Source organism: Leuciscus leuciscus (assembly GCF_965113295.1).
Source record: "Leuciscus leuciscus genome assembly, chromosome: 12".
NCBI classification, from domain to species: Eukaryota; Metazoa; Chordata; class Actinopteri; order Cypriniformes; family Leuciscidae; genus Leuciscus; species Leuciscus leuciscus.
Genome location: NC_138736.1, coordinates 15,810,245 through 15,830,991, shown reverse-complemented (window position 1 = coordinate 15,830,991; position 20,747 = coordinate 15,810,245). Strand labels below are relative to the sequence as shown.

Genomic DNA, 20,747 nt, shown 5'->3' with positions numbered 1-20,747 from the left:
ATTAACATTTTTAAATGTCTGAATTTACAATAGCTTGATAATGGAACATAAAATACATCTTTGGAGGAACCTGATGGCAAAATATTTTAAATTACTTTGAAATAAATAATCTATTAATTTAAATGCATATAAATGAAATAGCAATATCCAAACAGACCTCTTTTTTTATTAATTTTTTATTAACAAAACTCGCTATAAAAAATTGCATTGCATTGAAAATATGTGGAGTGACCAACAGTATCCATCCTAACACTAACAGAACATTTGGCTAGACAGACACTGAACAGAAAACAACAAAAAACCCTCCAAAAAACAGCAATCAATAACAGAGTATCAATACTGTATAGAATGATAGAGTAAACCTATATATGGCTATGGGAACCAGAGTGTAAATCTGTTACTTTCATTCAATGGCAAGAACTTTCAACAGAAGACAGTTTAAAATAATGGCAATATAGATACAAAAACTAAATAATATAAACCAGCTATAGTATCAAAATACAGCACAAAGAGAAACAATATATAAATATTTAAATGAAGTTGAAGTCAAACACATTTTAGAATCAACCAGGTAAAAAAAAAAAGACAGGATAAGATAGAAAATAGAAATAAATAACAGCAATAGTAATAAAAAAGGATTTTTATCTAAATTGGTAGAGTTTTTATCGTAGATAGTCTTTCATATTTTTGTTATTTTTTTTTGTGATTAAGGAATCTGGATAAAAAATAATGTCAAAAGTGGAAATATCACACCAAAAGGCCATCAATTGTGTTAAACTATTCCCCATTAAACAATTAAACCCGTTTACCTATATAACATTTATAAGCAGCATCCCACTCATAACACAAGAATTGTTTACTGGCATGAGACATTCCGGACTAGACCTACTGAACCAGTACTAATCTGCAAAATAATCATTTTCTTAAAAAAGTATTTGTAAAATTTTCTAGTAAGAGAAAACTGGAAAAAAAGAGAACAAAAATAAGCTTTTTTTTTTTTTTTTTTTTCATGGATCTTTAAGCATAAGCAAAAACATAATAATGAATAAAAACTAAATCTTTAGGTAATTTTACTGGAAAATTACAAAAATATTTGTTTCAGTGTATTTTCATGTTCAGGGCTGATTACTGACTTGAAGACAGATACAAAATAAAACAAAATCAACCCCCAAAATGCCACAAATACATTGTTAACGTTTTTTAGAGGGTCAAAGGTCAGTATATGAATCTGGTAATTTCCTAATTTGTCATGCTAACTAAAATGATTGCACGCAAATGAACGCTATTCATATCTCTAAAAATAACATTTGGGGAATACATTTCATCAAGTCTTGTAGATTTGTGAATTGTATGAGGACTGTCTCCTACTACCAAAAGGAGAGTGTTTTTTTTTTTGGTTCAAATAGACACAGGGCTCTTCCTGTGATCTTCATCTGGCCTTCATCAGGCTACTGAGGTAAAACTTATCCAAATAAAACTACACTAACTGTATTAATCTCTTTGTACATTCATCCATCTAATGTCAGATACATTTCTGGTTATTCCGAAAGTCTGTAAGGCAAAAGTTTTCATAAGCATGAATGTTACCCTGGTGTGTATATACAGTATATGTAAATGTGTAAATAGAACTGCATATCTTTATGATATTGCATGTAAAGGTTGGTTCTACTAATAGTTTTACAGTGGCACCAAAAATAATCAGAACACTTAAGCAACACTTACAGTATGAATGTCATTTCATTGCATAAAATATAAAAAAAGGTGGCATTAATTTTATGAAAATATAGCAGAAATTGTGAGAAAAGCTTTAGCATCATAGTTTGATGTTTTGTATTCTAATGCAAGGACATTCAAACATATTTAAGTGTGACTTAAGTACCCAAATACTTTTAGGGGAGACTGTACAACGATCTTGTATGTATGCATACTTATACATAGTAATATAGATTTGAGCACATTCCTTAATACATGCAGGTGTTTCACAGGGCCTTGGCGCTGGTGGTATGTGTGGTGTGTGAGATGGGTTTCTGTGGGTAGAGGCTGTAATAGTACACTTGGAAGAGAATGGCGAAGTCCACGCACACCTGAAGGAGGCCACAGATCCAGAACTGCATGGGAGCCTGAGTCAACAGGAAGTAGCCCGTCTTGAAAGTGTCTCCACTGGTCCACATCAACACCATCTTAATGCTGGAGGCACAGGAAGTGAGAGAGAGTTAGAGTCAGAGAGTGTTATTAAAGTCTGGAGATGTGAGAAAGAGAGGCAGATTGATCAAAATCACTGAAAATGAGAGAACTGGCAAGTGCAGGATGAGTTACGCTCAAAGGTTAATACTATAGGGTTTGTTAACCTCAAGTATGAGCAATAATGATTGATGAGGTTGCCTCATCTAATTAATATACATAATCTGTCACAATTGTGAGAGAACATGAGAGCAACACTAGAGTGATATGGGTTTGTACTTTATAACCACCTCTCTTAAAGCTGAGAATTAAGTCATTTGTTGGGAAAGGACAGCTGTAACATGGAGCCTGGACAGCAACAGTGTTCTCACAGACCGGCTCCATCTGCTCCACATGTGGGTCTCGTGCTCTCAAAAAAAGCATAAGATCACTTGTCCAGTTTTGAAATTATTTACTCAACATCTTCCTTCCATGGAGCACAAAAGGAGAAATTTGAAGAATGTGTTGGTCGCACTTTTCCATTGAACTCATTCTACTATATTCCTACTCTTCTGAAGGCATGCGATTGCTTTGTGTGAAGAACAGACAGAAATTTTGGTCATTATTAATTGATAACCCTTGTGAAAAGTATATATTTAAGAAATTGTACTTGCAGATAATATATTAATGAAATAAAAGGGCACTTTAAGGCACGGTAGGCGATTTGTTCCAGATTTTTTTTTTTATACAGGTTGAAAGTCTCTTCATATCCTGATAGCAATCACTAAGTTAAGTGGTCTAAATGTATTCATATGCATTTACAACTACAGTATATCGTATAATAAAAATGTTCATCCACTCATTGCATTTGGCCCGAATGTAATGATACGATGTCCTACCTGCCTGTCAACGCATGTATTTTCATACCTCCGCGCATCCTGCTCGCGCAGACATCACAAGACATTAGCGCGATTCATGCTATGCAGAGTTAGACAGACGTTAGTCACCGAGCACCGCAACTGAAACAGCAGCCACCTTTTACAGTTCCTCTTGAACTAAAACAATGAGCTTATACTGCGTTCACGCCATAACTTCTGTAATTTGGAAGAGGTGGAAACCTGTGACGTTATACTCGGAGTTCGTGACTCGCATTTATGCATTTCAATGGCAACACTATCAACGCCGAATGAATCTGCAGACAAGTGCACTTTGTAAAGTACTTGATTATAATTTTAACTGCAGTGTGTTATTCAATATTACATTTAAAGTTAATTGCAACTTCATCATTACAAATGTGTAATTGCAAATATATTTAAATATTTACCACTGTTTCCCCTACCCCCTCCTCCTCCAACCTCAACAGGGTTGCCAGTTTAAGGACTTGCAACAAGAGCGAGTGCAATTGACGACGAAAACCAAGGAGACTTACAGATTGTAAGTTAATGAGTTGATTTATCCGCATTTTAATATGCTCTCGTTCATAGAGATTTTTAGATGGATACCGAGGCTTTTTAGGTTGTGTGCAATCTGCAATCTCTGACCAGTTTGTTTGCTCGTTTCCAAAGCTGCGATACGCTGTGTTTCCTGCCAACTGGCATCCCGGGGTGTCGAAATACTATTGGGTGAACAGGCAGTGGGCGAGATCACACAGACCAAAACAAAACGCGACTGACAACACGGAACGTGTAAAATAATAAGTAAAATAACTGGCTGTAGAAATGTTTTTCAGAGAAATGAGTATGTGAACTTAGCATGTTTCATAAATATCTGCAAACATATTATGGTATTTTTATGCTTTAGTAGAGTAAAAAAGTTACATACAGCACCTTTAAATATATTATTTTAAAGCATATAATTTCCATAATAAGACCTTTTAAAATTTATTTTAAACTGTACTTCTTTTTCACGAGGGAATCTTCCCTGAAACTGGATCACTGAGTTTGTGGGTTGAGATTAAAAAATAATTGACAGGTATTATTAGAAAATATAAAAAGGAGTATTATAATAAATTGTTAGATAATAATAAGAATATTATCAAAGGCTTGTGGAATATTTTAAATAGTTTAATTAGAAACAAACCTAGAATGATCAGTTATCCACAATACTTCAAAGATGAGGATAAAACTATAAATAATATGAATGAGGTAGTAGAAACATTTAATACATTTTTTATAGATGTTGGCCCGAACCTCGCGGCAAAAATTGCAAATGTTGATAGCTATAACTGTGAGCTAATAGTCACAAATCCTAAGACACTGTTTCTCAATCCTGTTGACGAAAAAGAGATACTGGATATTGTTAGAGAGTGTAAAAATAAAACCTCGACAGATTATTATGATATGGATATGAAGACTTTAAAAAGTGTTATTGAAAGTATCTGTAAGCCGTTAACATACATTTGTAACTTATCGTTGCATACTGGCCAATTTCCTGAAAGTATGAAAGTAGCAAAAGTGATTCCTTTGTTTAAGGCAGGAGATAAGCATCTCTTTACTAACTACAGGCCTGTTTCCCTTTTACCGCAATTTTCAAAAATCTTAGAGAAGGTTTTCAATTCTAGACTTGACAGCTTTATTGAAAGAAATAAATTACTCTCAGATAATCAGTTTGGTTTTAGGAAAAATTGTTCAACTTCGCATGCACTCTTTGATATAATTGAGGAAATAACTAATGCCGTAGACAATAAGAAATATGCAATAGGGTTATTTATTGACCTAAGTAAAGCATTTGATACAATAAATTATGACATATTAATTAATAAGCTTAAACAGTATGGAATTAGAGGGGTAGCACTACAGTGGGTTACCAGTTATTTAAAAAATAGAAAACAATGTGTGATAATAGGTGATTATCAGTCAAATTGTCAAGAAATTGTGTGTGGCTTACCTCAAGGGTCCATTTTGGGCCCAAAGTTGTTTAACATGTACATAAACGACATTTGTAAAACATCTCAAATACTTAGATTCATCTTGTTTGCAGATGATACAAATATCTTTGCATCAGGAGACGATTTACATCAACTGTGTCAAATTGTTACTTTGGAACTTAAACGTGTTAATATGTGGTTCAAACAAAATAAATTATCACTAAATTTGAGTAAAAGTAAAATGATGATATTTGGCAACTGTAATTCTAATGCTCAGGAAGCCATTCAGATAGAGGGTGTGGTTATGGAACGGGTGCATGAAATCAAATTCCTTGGAGTTATTATTGATGATAGAATTACTTGGAACTCTCATATTAAATATGTAATCACTAAAATATCAAGAAGCATTTCAGTAATTTCAAAAGTAAAGCACATTTTAAACATCAAAGCTCTGCATACGTTATATTGTTCTCTGATCTTGCCCTATTTACATTATTGTTCAGTGGTATGGGGTAGTACTTATAAAAGCACATTAAAACCAATAGTAATGCTGCAAAAAAGAGCTATTCGATTAATTCATAAGGTTGGGTTTTTGGACCACACAAACTCATTATTTTTAAAATCTAAAATCATGAAGTTTTGTGACATTGTTGAGTTTCAAATAGTACAGATGTTATACAAAGTAAGGCACAAATTGTTACCAAGCCAAATACAAAGAAGGTTCCAGGAACGTACTGGTTATTATGAATTACGTGAAGAATTAAACTTTAGGATTCAGAAACATAGTACAACTTTGAAAAGTTTTAGCCCAACAGTTAATGGGGTTCAATTGTGGAATAATTTAGAGATGGAGATGAAAAGATGTCCAAACATCAATCTTTTCAAATATAAATACAAACAAAAGATTTTTGAAAAGTACAGAGAAGAAGAAATGAGTTGCCATTAGGGGTATTTCTAGCATTATCAGATACTGAAAGTGTGTATAATCCGTTTTTTTGTTGTTGTTGTTGTTGTTTTTGTTTGTTTCTCTCTCTTTTTTGTTGTGGTTTCCTTGTTGTTGTTTTGTTGCTTTTGTACTATGATTCTTTGTACTATTGTGAAATGAGTTTTTTATTGTATTAATTTGGGGTGTGGGCGCTTATAAGCTCTTTTGCTTCGGCCTACTCCTTTTGAGCAGAATGTTTACTGCTCAAATAAACTAATAAACAAATAAACAAATAAACAAAAGATTCAGATCAGTCTGATTCAGTTTTGTGAAAATAATTATTTTTAAAAATCCAACTCAAAAGCATTATTTGTTCACAAATTGGACATTGTTACTTCTCACATGCTTGTGCCCAAGGAAAACTAACTCGTACATTTTGTAAATCAATGCCATCATATGACATGAGAATACTTGGTATATAGCACGAGTTATGCGGTTTACTTTTATGGTGATTTGTCATTTTGGAGCTCGACACCCCCAGTCCTCACTTATTTTAATTAAAGCAAAAAGAGTGACCAGGATATTCTTCAAAACGTCATCTTCTGTGTTCCACTGAAGAAAGAAAGTCATACGGAATTCATGAGGGAGAGTAAATAATTTTCAATGTTGGGTGAACCATTTTTAAGACTGCTCCTCAAGTGCAGAAACCCTTGTGTAAACCTCAAGCACTAAGAACAGCTCACATTTTAGGCAGGAGAACAAACAAACTTCCTTTGTGCGGCCATATTTGGTGCATCAGCATCTTCACGCACAACTGCACAGAATGACAGAACTGTAATTTCAACTGAATAAAGCTTTTCCACCATCTTAATAAACAAATAAATTATTCAAGACGTGCATTTTTTTTTAGACTACCCAAAATACAGCACTCCACACTACACCAATTATTCATTTCAGATTAGGCTTTTATGATGTACTTTTGCTATGAATCATAAATGTATGTAAACAAAGGATCAGGTTATGCTGGAGTAAGACACACAGCCTGGAATAAAAGGAATTAAACAGCATCATTATAGTAGTGTGTGTCGATTTTAACATGAGTATCTGATTTAGAAAAGTAGGATAAGTTACTGAAACAATATTCCGGTTGCACTTTATTTTACAGTACGTGCACTACATGTACTTATAGTGTGCTTAGATAAGAAAGTACTGGTTAATATAAGGTAACTACATGGGTTAAGGTTAGGTTTAGAGATAGGTACATGATTAGTACCTAGTTATTATAATAACTATAATAAGTACATAATATGTAGAAGGTCAAAGTTTGTGGGTCAGGATTAGAGGTAGGTTTAGGGATGTAGTTGAGTTTAGAGACAGATGTTAAGACTATGTTTTTGGTTGACTGGAATATTGGTCTGCTTTCAAAATCATTTAAACATTTTATCTACCTCTAAACTCACTGAAACCAAGTTGAGTTTGAAATTTGAAATCAAATTGATTGCAAACACTCAGTGAGGACTGATTTTGTGGACACTGAACATGTTGTGATAGGAACGCATTGATTGAGATTATCCTGATGCGTCTTTCGAGCGACTGTCTCAAAAGGATGAGTAAACAACTGGTTGTGAAAAGCAGACCAAAACTGGAGAAAAGGAAACGGAGAATACAGACAAATCTTGTCTTGCCCAAAAGAAATTGAGTCTGGTGGAGTTCGGGGGGTGCGGGAGGAGAGCTGAGGTAAACACGGTTTTCTGTTCTTTGTTTGGCTCAGTGTTACACTCAAAGCAAAACTGAGAGGCTGCTTGATCCATGGCATCTGATAAAAGGCCACTCTGAAAGCTTATTAGAGCAGCACGTCCTAAAGAGATGAAAGAGCACTCTTACTGCCGCCGGGACACACCGATCAGCCTCTGTGCCAGAGCAATAAACCACTCCACACTCCACACAACAGAAGAGTTTAATGAGTGTGAGCTATGACGAGGACAGGGTCATGATCGGATCATTAAAGCTAAAATAAAAGTTTCCCCACTAGCGACAACAAACCACTGGAATAAAATAAAGATTGTTTCCTGACATGTTTCCCAAACAAGCCTATTGTCTGCGAGCTGCTTGTTCAGACAGCCTTTTCCGCACATGCCTCAATTTCTAGACAATTTTAACCAATCCCATAATGCATTTCAATAAGCTTTTCCACTTCCATTAAAGGATTAGTTCACTTCAGAATAAAAAAAATTATCATCCAAGATGTTCATGTCTTTCTTTCTTCAGTCGAAAAGATTTAAAGGTTTTGAGGAAAACATTCCAGGATTTTCCTCCATATTGTGGACTTGCAGTGTCAATGCAGCTTCAAAGGGCTCTACAAGATCCCAGGAGGAATAAGGGTCTTATCTAGCGAAATGATCGGTCAAAAAAAAAGTAAAATACATATACTTTTTAACCACAAATGCTCGTCTTGCACTAGCTCGTCTTGCGCCACACATTGCGTAATCATGTTGAAAGGTCATGCGTGTTCCCATTCCAAAAGGTAGGGTAGTGCGAAAAAATAAATATTATTTTACTTGGTCTTTGCACGTTCGCTTTGTAAACACTAGGTCGGTACTTCCACCTATGACCTTTCAAGGTTTTTTTAATTTATTTTTTTATTTAGAAAATGACCTTATTCCTCGGCTGGGATCATGTAGAGCACTTTAAAGTTGCATTAAAACTGCAATTTGGACCTTCAAACCGTTACACCCCATTGAAGTCCACTATATGGAGAAAAATCCTGGAATGTCTTCCTTCGGAAACCTAAATTTCTTTTCGACTGAAGAAAGAAAAACATGAACATTTTGGATGATGTGGGGGCGAGTAAATTATCAGGACATTTTTATTCTGAAGTGAACTAACCCTTTAACTCCTTCTCGGCCACTGACATAATTTTCCGTAATTTTTAAGACAACAAAGTAACACTTTCTATGAAGCCTGTATAATGCATTATAAGGGTATTCTTAATGCATTATAATACATGCATGATGCCTTATAAACAATATTATTATGTGTTGTATCATCTGATTATTAATCATAACAACAGTTACAACAGATTATAATACTTACTTAATTTGAGGTTATAACGTACAATGTATTATAACACCAGATGAAGCCTGCATTAACAATGCATCATAAGGGTATTCGGTTACACTATACTTTAAGGTGTCTTTGTTACACTGTAATTATGTATTCAAGTCCTTAGTTATATTAACTTAAGTAACTACATGTACTTACTATAGGGTTAGAATTAGGGTTTGATTTGGTTTAGGGTTAGTTGCATGTAATTATGCATAATTTATAGTTATTAATAGTAACTACATGTAACATGTAACAACAGCATAAAAAAGTGTTATCGGGTATTCTTGATGCATTATAATGCACGCATAATGCCTTAACCTTATAAACAACATACACATCACAACATTTAGAGCGTGCATGGAAGACGTACAAAATGGATATATGGAACCGCCGTGGCAACAAGACAACTACAATTTTGAAAGAGCACCTGAAGGTCAATGAATGGGAATACTGGCATGCCAGGAACAAGCCTGACACATTCTTGGCCACCTAACATTAGAAAATACAACTTACATGAATGCGGTTAACCACTTTTGTGCACCGCACAACTGTATTTAACTGTTTATATTGTATATTTTAATGTAGCTTTACTTATAATTTTCAGGAAAGAACAAAAATAATCAATAAGCTGGACATAAATAAGAATAACAGCTGCCTTGTGTTATAACACTTCTACATATCAATTGAAAATGTTAAAATGGGATTGGCCTTCTGATTTCTAGATTATTTTTGTATATCGCTACCAATTAAATCTACATGCTTTTTTCCTAAATCAGGTATTAGATTAGATAAAAGCTTGCAATTTTACAGTTTTTATGAATAAAACATGAATTGCATTGTGAATGTATTGTTCCTTTGTACTTTTCCACACAACTTTGATTTTACCTTGAGGAAAATGTCTTAACCACTTCATGATATGAAATCTTATGGCTGTTTTAAAGAAGACTTAACTTTTGTTACTTTACTTAAAGCAGTCAAAAGCCACTTATAAATATTATGACCACATTATAAAGCTTTTTAGATGTTTAAAAGAAGACTTTTTTTTGTCACTTTACTTTAAGCAGTGTACTTACTCATGAGATGTTGTATGATACTGTGCAGACCATAAGTAAACAATGTCAAGATATGAGACTTGTGAAAGTTAAATATATGAATCTATGGGATATATAATCCATTATAACTTAAGTGGATAAAATTATGTTCATTGTATGCAATAAATGATCATAATCTTAATAGTTTTAACCACAAATAGGTACGTATTATTATTGTTGTTACGATTATTCATGAGATGACACAACACATAAGGCTGTTTATAAGGCATTATGCATGATGATAAAGCATATTATAAGGTTGTTTGTAAGACATTATACATGCATTAATGTATTAAGAATTCCCTTATAATGCATTATAAATACCGGCTTCATTGAAAGTGTAACCGACAGCGCTTCCCTGCCATTGACGGAATTTTCCGGCTTTCCGTTATACAATATGGAGGCGATATTACACATCTTCAGATCAAAACACAGGCAAAAAAGGAGCAGAAACAAGGCATTGTATGTTGTATGCATGTGGTATTCTTTAAAAAAAAAAAAAAATGCTTTTCTCAACTTTTTGTTCAAAACATTGCTTTTCTTATTCAACTTACCCTTACTTGCTTGCTTACTTACATTCAAGTGTTCATAAAAAAAGAATGCATGAAGCACGAATAAAATGTTTTTGTTGTTTAAAAGCAGACGCTCTGTTGTTTCTTTTGATATATTGCATGTTCAGATATTCATATAACAAAATATTCTGGGGGCAATGCAATTTTTTATCAAAAACTCTGGTGGTGTCAGGCAACTTTAAAAAAAAAATGTTTATGCTGCCGGGGAAAGAGGTAAAGTTTCTATCAAAGATGGAAATACTGAAAGAAAATTGGATTGCAATCCAATGCATTTACAAATAATAACAATTTCATGCACATTAATTCACTTAGGAAGTAACCGTGTAAAAAGTGTGATAAATGTACAATCAGCTTATGATGTTATCATAAAATAAACCCCTTCAGGGTAAAACAGCCTCTGTGTTGTGTCATAAATAATGTTGTTTCATAAGACGTACTGTATTAGCACTACAGACTATACCGAATATTCTGTTTCTCTGACCAATGGAAACATTTTTGTATGTTAACCATCAGATTTAATAAAAAAAACTTGCTATACATATTTGCTTTTTTTTAAATATATATATATATAAAATCTGCACTTTGATGTAAAGCACAGGTGGAATGTTTTGGAGATGGAATTGGAGTGTGTTATCATACCCATTGTGGTAAAATAAAAAAAAATAAAAAAAAAGAGAGAGAGAGAGCAGTGATCAATCTTAACAGCTGCCATGGAAACCATCAGGATTCAATGAGGCTGACGGTTGCCATGGGTTCCATGATAGAGTATAAACAAATTCTTCTTTTCATCCTCACTTTAAGCCACAAAGCCAGACTGCAGCAACAGTTACCAGAGAGCAAGGACTAACACAAAAATCAAAAACAAGTAAGTATAGCAGCACTGCGACACTATGTTGGTTGCCACTACAAACAACGATCGGTTGCTTTATTTCACAGACCGAGGCTTGTAATGCCACACTAACACCCACACATTAACAGCCATGAGAGAGCCGAGATGAGGACATGAAAGATAAATATTATTAATATATAGTGAATGGGATGGTTTTTGTTACTTATTTCAGTTATTTTGAGAAACTAAGATTTTCCATTTTTATTTGCTATTTTTATTTAGTTCCTGTGTGTAATTATTGGGGTTGGCATTTTATGTGGATGACACTCATGGCAGAACATGTGTGCATGTCTATAAAGGCACTGGACAGAGGTGGATTTCAGCAAAGCTCTTTACTCATATCTCTCTCTCTCATATACACATGTATATGTGGTTTATGGGGAATCTCCATATGCGTAATGCTTTTTATACTGTGCAAACTGTATATTCTATCCCCTTACACTAATCTTAACCCAAAACCTAACCATCACAGAAAACCTTTGGCATATTTTGACTTTCAAATATATTTAGTTTAGTATGTCATTTGGTCTGCCATAAACAATGTTAACGTTGTAATACCCATGTCATTATACACATTTGTGTCCTCATAAACCATACAACACACACACACACACACACACACACACACACACACACACACACACACACACACACACACACACACACACACACACAGACAGACACACACACACACACACACACACACACACACACACACACACACACACACACACACACACACACACACACACACACACACACACACACACACACACACACACTATTTCTCAAACTGCATCAAAACTCAAAATGCAGATGTAACTGAATTCTGCAATAATTTGATAAAACAAACTTCCTCATATTTTATCAATGTATTCGCATGTTGTTTTCACTGCTAGCCTTCAGTCTTCTGCTAATGTTTTACTTGTGGGCAATATTCACGTTTCACGCATCAGAGATGATAAAATATCACTATACACCCGGTGCAAAATTACTTACCTTTTGTAAAAATTCCCATCTAGGGATTCTTTTTCATTTATATTTCAGTCAGATCTCATTCCCGCCTTTCCCTATAGTTTTGCAAAGCCAGACTTTTGACTCCTTTTCTGATCACAATTAAAATTTGTCCACTTTGAACCTTATGCTGCCCAAAAAATTACCCACTTAAACCACACTAATATGTAAAGTTAACCAACCACAGTCCAAAAAAAAAAAAAAAAAAATTAAGTGAGTGGAGGGTGATATATTAATGTTATATTTATGCTTCACATACAAATGAATATCTTTCAAAGATTTGCAAACATCCGTTTCTTCACCCCAAAATGCTGTTTCTCTTCAGTCTTTCAAACAAAACAGTAAAAAATAAACCAAAATAAAGTGAAGTTAAGTAAACAAACTCTGAAGAACTGAATCTACTCTTTCCCCAAAACATTTTTTCCATATCAGTCTTTCAAACAAAACAAAACACCAAACCAAAACTTAAAAAAATATACAAAAAAAAACTTTGCGAACAGTCTTACAGACAAAACAATCGAAAATGAACAAAAACAAAACAAAAACAGACAAAAATCTAATAAATAAATAAATAAATAAATAAATAAATAAATAAAGTGAAGATAAGTAAAAAAAAAAAACTAAAAAAAAAACATTAAAGATACTTTTTATATAGTTTGTGTTGTGTGCCTCGGAGTGTGGGCAATCAAATGCAGAAGCAGGGCGTACAACAGAAGGCGGTCAAAAGCCTCTCTAGCTGAGAGGATGTGTTAGATGTCAACGGGATTAACATGCCTCCAAGAGCCTGAGAAACAAGGCGTTCAGCATAAAGCAGTCAACACAAACACACCGCTGTGAAATACTGCTGTACCGCACAGCTTCTCCTGACAGAAGCACGGAGGGCAACTTCCTTTTGTGGGAGCGTTCAATTCACCCAGCATCCGACTCAAGCCTCAAATCTACAGGAACGCACAACTTAATGAATGGTTTGTTTGCAGCCCGTGGATACAAACCAGCTTGCTGCTCAGTAAACACATATATAACACTGAGAGTTGGGTAGAATTTCAGGGTGGCCGTGCGATAATTCAGATGACTAAATAAGGCACTGAGGGTTTTCAAACTAACTAACGGGACTCTGGCAATGAACTTGGCTGTGGGGGTCACCACTTTCCCTCCCATTCATTAATGTTCGACTGATGGACAGCAAAATAGATTCACACGAGGTTAGAGGTTCATTCACAGCAACAGTTACCAGGCAAACAATCAATGAAGCAACTAGCAATGGCTGAAAAGCTAAACAAAACAAAACAAACTAGCAATGGCTGAAAAGCTAAACAAAACAAAATAAAAAAAATCTAAAACATTGTTTTCCTTCACAGTCTTTCAAACAAAACAATTCAAAACTGAACAAAACCAAACAAAAGCATAGCAAAACAAAAACTAAAAATTATTGAATAGCTATGAAAAAATAAAAGAGAACAAAATAGATTCATGGAAAAAAAGCAAGGCTGGGAATAAGATGGAAAATGTACCATTTGTTTTGATCAGTGCAGCAAAAAAAAAAAAAAAAAAAAAACGTAATTCAATTTAGTCTTGTAATTCAAGGCTGTCTCCGGGAGATGAATCATCTGTGATTGTGGTAGGTCTGCACAGAACACGGCGTAGATCTGAATCTGATACGAACGTTTCCCATGCACTGCAAGTAACATAAATTACTCGATGTGACATTCAGGGAACGTAAACCAGATAAAGCAGCACAAGAGTGCAATAAAAGTTGTCCTTAAGTCAGACGGAAGATTCTGAAGGTCTCTGGCCTCAACGATGCAAAAGCAAATCTGTACAACTGTTCACAGCAGTAGCTCATTACCACTTACAGATGAATGTGCATACATGCTTCATTCTAAAATGTACTGCCATAGTACAGTCTTGTGAAAAACAAAGTACATCCTTTTGAATTCTATGGTTTTACGTGTCAAAATCATCTGGTCCTTCAGATGAACACCTACACATGACATATTGCACTGTGTCATTATTTTATTAAGCAAAAATAAAGCCAAAATTGAGAAGCCATGTGTGACAAACTAAGCACACCCTTACTGCTTCCATAAGAATCAAGAGGGTAAGTAGCAGTCAGGCGCTGCTAATCAAATGAGAGCAAAATGGAAATGTTTGGCCATAATGCACGGCCAAAACCAAAACTAAACACAACACATCAGCACAAACACCTCATACCAAAAGTCCATCATAATTTTGATGATTTTTGAGGACCGTGGCACCTTGCGGTCATTGAGTCGACCATGATCTCCTCTGTATGTGTATGTGAGGCCATCTGTCCGACAGCTAAAGCTTGGCCGAAACTGGGTCATGTAACAGAACGTTCAAGCTGTAAACTCTCTAACAAGTGTAGCCTATTCCAAGACAAAGACTGCATCCGTCAAGGAGTCTGCATTTTGAATTGTTTACATTTTTATTAATTCGATTATACACATTTACTTGCAGTTGTGACACAGTAATGTGCTTGCAGATTATTGTATTTGGTAAGTAGTCAGGTAAAAACAGAATGATGTGCAGCCAGTCAGTCATTACCGCAAAATAAACACTGACAAGATAATACAACAGGTAGATCCCAATAAACCCCAACCGGGAGACTTGAATTATTTTATTAGGGTCAGCTGAAATTGTTTTATTATTTTAGCAGGTTGTTTTATTATGTTTGAAATTACTTTATAGTATGCAGTGTGGAGTGATACGAGAGACATGAAACTAAGATAATGCAAGATCTAACAATTGTTCATTTCGAATCAAGCTTTCCAGAGATACCATTTAAAAGTTTAGGATGAAAAGATTTTTTTTTTATTATTATTAATATTTTTTATTAAGCAGGGATGCATTCAAATGATCAAAAGCGACAGTAAAGACATTTATAATGTTTTAATATTTTTAAAAATGCTGTTTTTTGAACGTCCTATTCATCTAAGAATCCTGAAAAAAATTATTGTTTCCACAAATTTTTAGTCTATTTTCATTTCCACAAAACTATTAAGTAGCGCAACTGTTTTCAACATTAATTTAAAAAAAAATTAAATTCTTGAGCATCAAATCAGCAGATTAGAATGATTTCTGAGGGATTATGTGAAATTGAAGACTGGAGTAATGATGCTGAAAATTCAGCTTTGCCATCACAAGAATGAATTAAATTTGAAAATATATTCAAATAGAAAACTGTTATTTTAAATTGAAATAATACTTCACAATATTACAGTTTTTCCTGTATTTTTTATCATAATAAATGCAGCCTTGGTGAACATAAAAAACTTCTTTCAAAGAATTTTCTAAACTTTTGAATGATAGTTTTATATACTAGGGCTGCACGATATTGAAGAAAAATGCGATATGCGATAACTAAATTAATTAAATACTGCGATATTCGATATGCAATACGCGATACAATAATGCTTAAAGTGTGTAAAATAAATTCAAATGATCTTTAAAATATTTAACCTACATACGTGTTTCACATTATTTTTATGACAAGAAAACATCGCTACAACTTCTGAAAGTGAACAGCAGTGTTTTACTGTAAGAGCATAAGCCTACATTAGGTTTATTTAACAACAGAAACTGAATAATCAAATGTAAACACTGCTTAGTTTTCACTGTATGAATTAAATATATACTGATTCTTATTAAAGCTACAAAAGTTATTTAGCCAAGAGCAGTGAGTGAAGAGCAGTTGTCTTTTGTTCATGACCACAGTTATTGCAAGCCATTGCGATATTATACATTTGCAATATTTCAATAATTTCGATATATTGTGTAGCCCTATTATATACATACAGTTTTCTTATATCCTTCCTTTGTTTGAATCCCTCTTTCTAAAACACCCCCAACATCCAAACCTACATACACTACTGTCACCCACAAAGCAGAAAACTTCAATTTAAAAAAAAATACATACACATAAGCATATACAAATAACCCTGCTTGCATACACACAGATACATACAACACAGACTCTATATTGGCAGGTTTGCACAGATGTTTAAATACACACACGCACAGTTGCACACACACAGCAAGCAGCAACCCTCATCTTGTCAGGTTGGCATGATGCCAGTGGCAGCTCCCCGCCTGTGCCATCAAATCAGTGTGGGTGAATGCGCACACACACACACACACACACACACACACACACACACACACACACACACACACACACACGGCGAAAAACAGAGCACAGGATGGCATCTCACAGTGTGAGATGTTACCAAATACACAAAGTCACACTGACAGGACGTGTCTTTACAGCACACACACTGCATCTCTCAAAAGGTTATGCAAGATAATACACCTCTTACACACATACAACACATCTTATACAATCTAACAATTACTATGAAAAATTACCTGATTACTATTTTTTGTCTGATTCATTTACTTTGAGTTCAGTTTCTGCCACTGTGACTTGTTTTATTACTTAATTTTCTCTGTTTAATTTTGTGGTCATACAATCTATACAGAAATATATATATTTTTTTTTATTCAATTAAAAAGTCCTCTATTCCAACTAATGTATAAGGTATCTACTGTATATCGGATTCCCGTAGCTTAGCAACAGTGTTTCATAAAACAGTTGAGCAGGAAGTCTGACTAGGAGACATCAAGGAGTGACTGTGCCGCCACGTTTCACTTCCCATGTTCCTCTGTTCAAGCAGTAGAGCAGTGGAGGGTTCTGTGTTCACTCACTGGCGCAAGATGGAGTGAAAATTAAAATGTCAAAGTGTCCAGTTATGCCGTCCCATCGCGCAGTCACATGATTTTTTTTAATACGCATTGAGGAATTTATTCGGTAAATGTGTTTCCATCGTAGTTTATGCCCATGTTTTCTTATGAAAAAAAAAAATAAATGCATACGTTTTTTATGCACGCTTTTACAATTTATACGCTTCTTGGCGTTTCCATCCATAAGTTTATTATCCGAAAATGCGCATAAAAATAGGTGGAAAGGGAATCCAGGTTTTCACTGTAATACGGTAGGGGCGCTGTTACGGATCTTCTGAAATAGTACAGCATATCTGGATCCAAAAACAAGTGCATAGACTCACTGATAAACAAGTGATATTGCTTGTGCACAAGTAAGCTAACAGGATCATCAAATATTCAACAGCATATCATTTAAAACTCCCTAATGTTATAGCGGGAAAAAAATGTCGAAACCAACAAATGGGAACACAACTGTGCAAACATTGATGGACTCAATCTACTCTGTCTACGCTGATTATATGCTCGGAATCTGATCTGAACAAGGTCTTTGACAAAAACGTGTTTTTTTGTATGAAATTTACCCATATTCAAGTATTGATAAAAAAGAATGAAGCTAGGTGTGTTTTTTAAAGCAGAGGCTCTGTTCTCTCTTTTGATATATTTACTTTTTACATATTCATACAACAAAATATTCTGGGGGCCACAACATTTTTATGAATATGGTCAAAGATGTAGGCTCTGGCTGGCAACTTACAACTTACATTGGTGGTGGTTGAAGAGATTCCCCCTTCCATATGTAAAGCGCTTTGAGTGCCGAGAAAAGCGCTATACAAATGTAATGAATTATTATTATTACAAATAAAATGCGTTAATAGGTTAATAAGGTTAAAATCTTAAAGTATAAAAAAACTTCTGCACAATGTTGTTCTTTTGGAGCATCCTAACTTTCCCAACACAGGAAAATTGGCTAAACCAATGGCGTGAGTTTGGGGCATGATGTTCAGGAAACCATCTTATTTGTTTCTTTAATTTATTAGTACTAGCGTAAAGAATGTTAAACCCAAACACCAATTCATAATAAATGTGATCTCCAGGAAGACAAACTTCTAGATTAAACTATTAATATCACTGAAGAACCTCTGATGCACCCTTCTTTTTAGGGTAAGAACATTAGCAGAACAAACCTCATTCCTTCAGTAGATTTGTTCTGGTAGTTGCAATAAAGCTGTGGTGTTCCCAGCATGGCCTCCGTGAATACGGCAAGGAAACCCAGGCTCTCCACGAACAGAACCGAGTCCAGAAGCAGGTACGTCACGTAGGCGGCCAGCACAGTGAACGCCAGCACACACTGCAGGTAATCCACAAAATGACTCCAAAACCAGAAGTGGGTCCAGTCAAAGTCTAGAATTCAGAAAGAAAGAGAGCAAGTATTAAAAAGTAATCAGTGCATGAAATACTTCAATTCGTATTGGTTAAAAGAAGTAAACTTGACAACGATAGAAGAGGTTTAGTGGAAATTTCTGGAAGTATTTTGGGAGATCATTTTGAGTTCTGAAAGGTAGTATTTTCTAAATACTCAGATCATCTATTTCAAAAGTTCACGAAAATCTGGATTTCCCCCCTAAATTTTTACCAATGAATGACATCATTTTAATGGTCTGTTTTTATCAAGTTCCTCTTTCAGCAATACGTTTTATAGAACATTTAAAACAATGGAGATGAATGATTATATTAGTATGGATGGAGGGTTGAATCAATTTCAGACCAGAGATCCTCTAAGACCCCCTCAAAATCGCAAAGGAAGAGCTTTTTCATGATCATTCAATACCCAACATACAGGGAACTCAGTAGGGTTGAGTCTAACTGTCTGACCCCAAATAATCCACTTTCGGCAATTATTTTGGCCTTTTGTTGATGGAGTTTGAACTCAAAGAACTCAAAAGCCTGCAAGTCATCTCTCTGCACATCTGCTGGTGGACGAGAAGAGCATATCTAATCAAAGCACACCGGGAGCTTCAACAACAGTTACTCTAATAAAGCGGCAATGGAAATGTTGAAGCAACAAAGTGCAAGCGGAGGCCAAAATGGAAGCATGAGGACCACAGAGACAACAAGAGTGTCATGAAAATGTCAGGCAAGCTAAAGCGAAGAGAATGACAAAAGAAAAAGCACTGCTGGGTTTAGACTGGACTGAAGCAGGGGGAAAAACACATATTCAGTGAATAACTGTAGAGCTGGATTAGGAAAACATGATTCCAGCAATTCATTGCTTGGTGCGCATCTCTTCGGATGCCAGCTGTGCTCACAAAACATGATGAAGAGGGGGCGGCACGGCTTAGATACAAGTGTGTTTGGGAAAACTGTTTTGGGAAAGCATTTTACATCCAAATATCTGCCTCAGTATCTACAATCTTTGTTTACTCCATTACTCTATTAGTGTCCATTACAATCCATTACACAAGTGGTGTTCGCTAAAGTTTTTATTAACAAAGTTTGAACAAACTACTAACCCTAAAAACTTAAGTACACAGCATAGCGATGTATACGAAGCACCACCTAAACAGAGGACGCTGCCAAACCAAGCTTCTTTCTATTGATCAACATGCCAAATTCATGTGCCAAAGATCAATAAAATAGAACACAATGAAAATCCGCATAGGGAGAAATTCTTCGCCACTATTGAGACTTTATATACCTTAGCAACTGCATAGCAATGCCCCGACAACCATTCAAAGCACCAGATTAGTTATCTACACTAAAAATTCAGAGGACCAGTTACCACAACTTAAATAAATGCATGGTTGCAAGTTAAAAAATTATAATTGATTAATTTGCTTAAAACTTTTAAGTCACAAAAACAGTTTTGATGAGTTCTGTTGACTAATGTAGATCATTTCATCAACTTTATGTGGTGTGTAATTTAAACAACAATTGTTCATTGATTTTTTTACATTTATTTGAATTTTTTAAGTTATTTGTTTTGATAACTTAAATTAGGCAGTGGATTTTTAATTCCCAGCATGCTTTTCATAGGACCGAATAAGTTGAATATATGTTGAAATTAAGGCTACATCGACATTAATCTGGACACATTTGAAAACACATCTAAGATGTCTTGTTTGGTTCGATTGAATCAAACTCAAGTTCGTTTCCCCCCTTGATGCGGATCTTTATCCTTATTACAACATCTTATTGATGACTGTGGCAAGCAGGACGATACCGAGGGCTGTGAGAGAATGGCGTGAGGCCGGTGGCGTGATTAATTGTGCCAGAAATTGCGTGAGAGCTTTGTCTGGTCTCTCTGTATTATCTCAGTGAGCTTTTATTATGATTCCCATATGCGCAGTAAGATGATTTTAGAGATTACCGATGGTTCCCTGTA

At 34.9% G+C, this 20,747-nt stretch overlaps 2 protein-coding genes across 3 annotated transcripts in view; one reads left to right on the top strand and one right to left on the bottom strand.

The window, feature by feature from the left end:
* Positions 1 to 20,747, top strand: part of septin7a (septin 7a) — a 214,106-nt gene that overhangs the window by 109,647 nt on the left and 83,712 nt on the right. The window lies entirely within an intron of this gene.
* Positions 1,126 to 20,747, bottom strand: part of slc66a2 (solute carrier family 66 member 2) — a 43,988-nt gene continuing 24,366 nt past the window's right edge. For both annotated transcript variants that reach the window (XM_082186137.1, XM_082186138.1), the window contains 2 exons: positions 18,550 to 18,766; positions 1,126 to 2,187 (listed from right to left, as the gene is read on the bottom strand). In XM_082186137.1, coding sequence (XP_082042263.1) covers positions 1,980 to 2,187; positions 18,550 to 18,766 — 425 coding nt within the window. In that variant the 3' untranslated portion in view covers positions 1,126 to 1,979. The remainder of the gene's footprint in view (positions 2,188 to 18,549; positions 18,767 to 20,747) is intronic.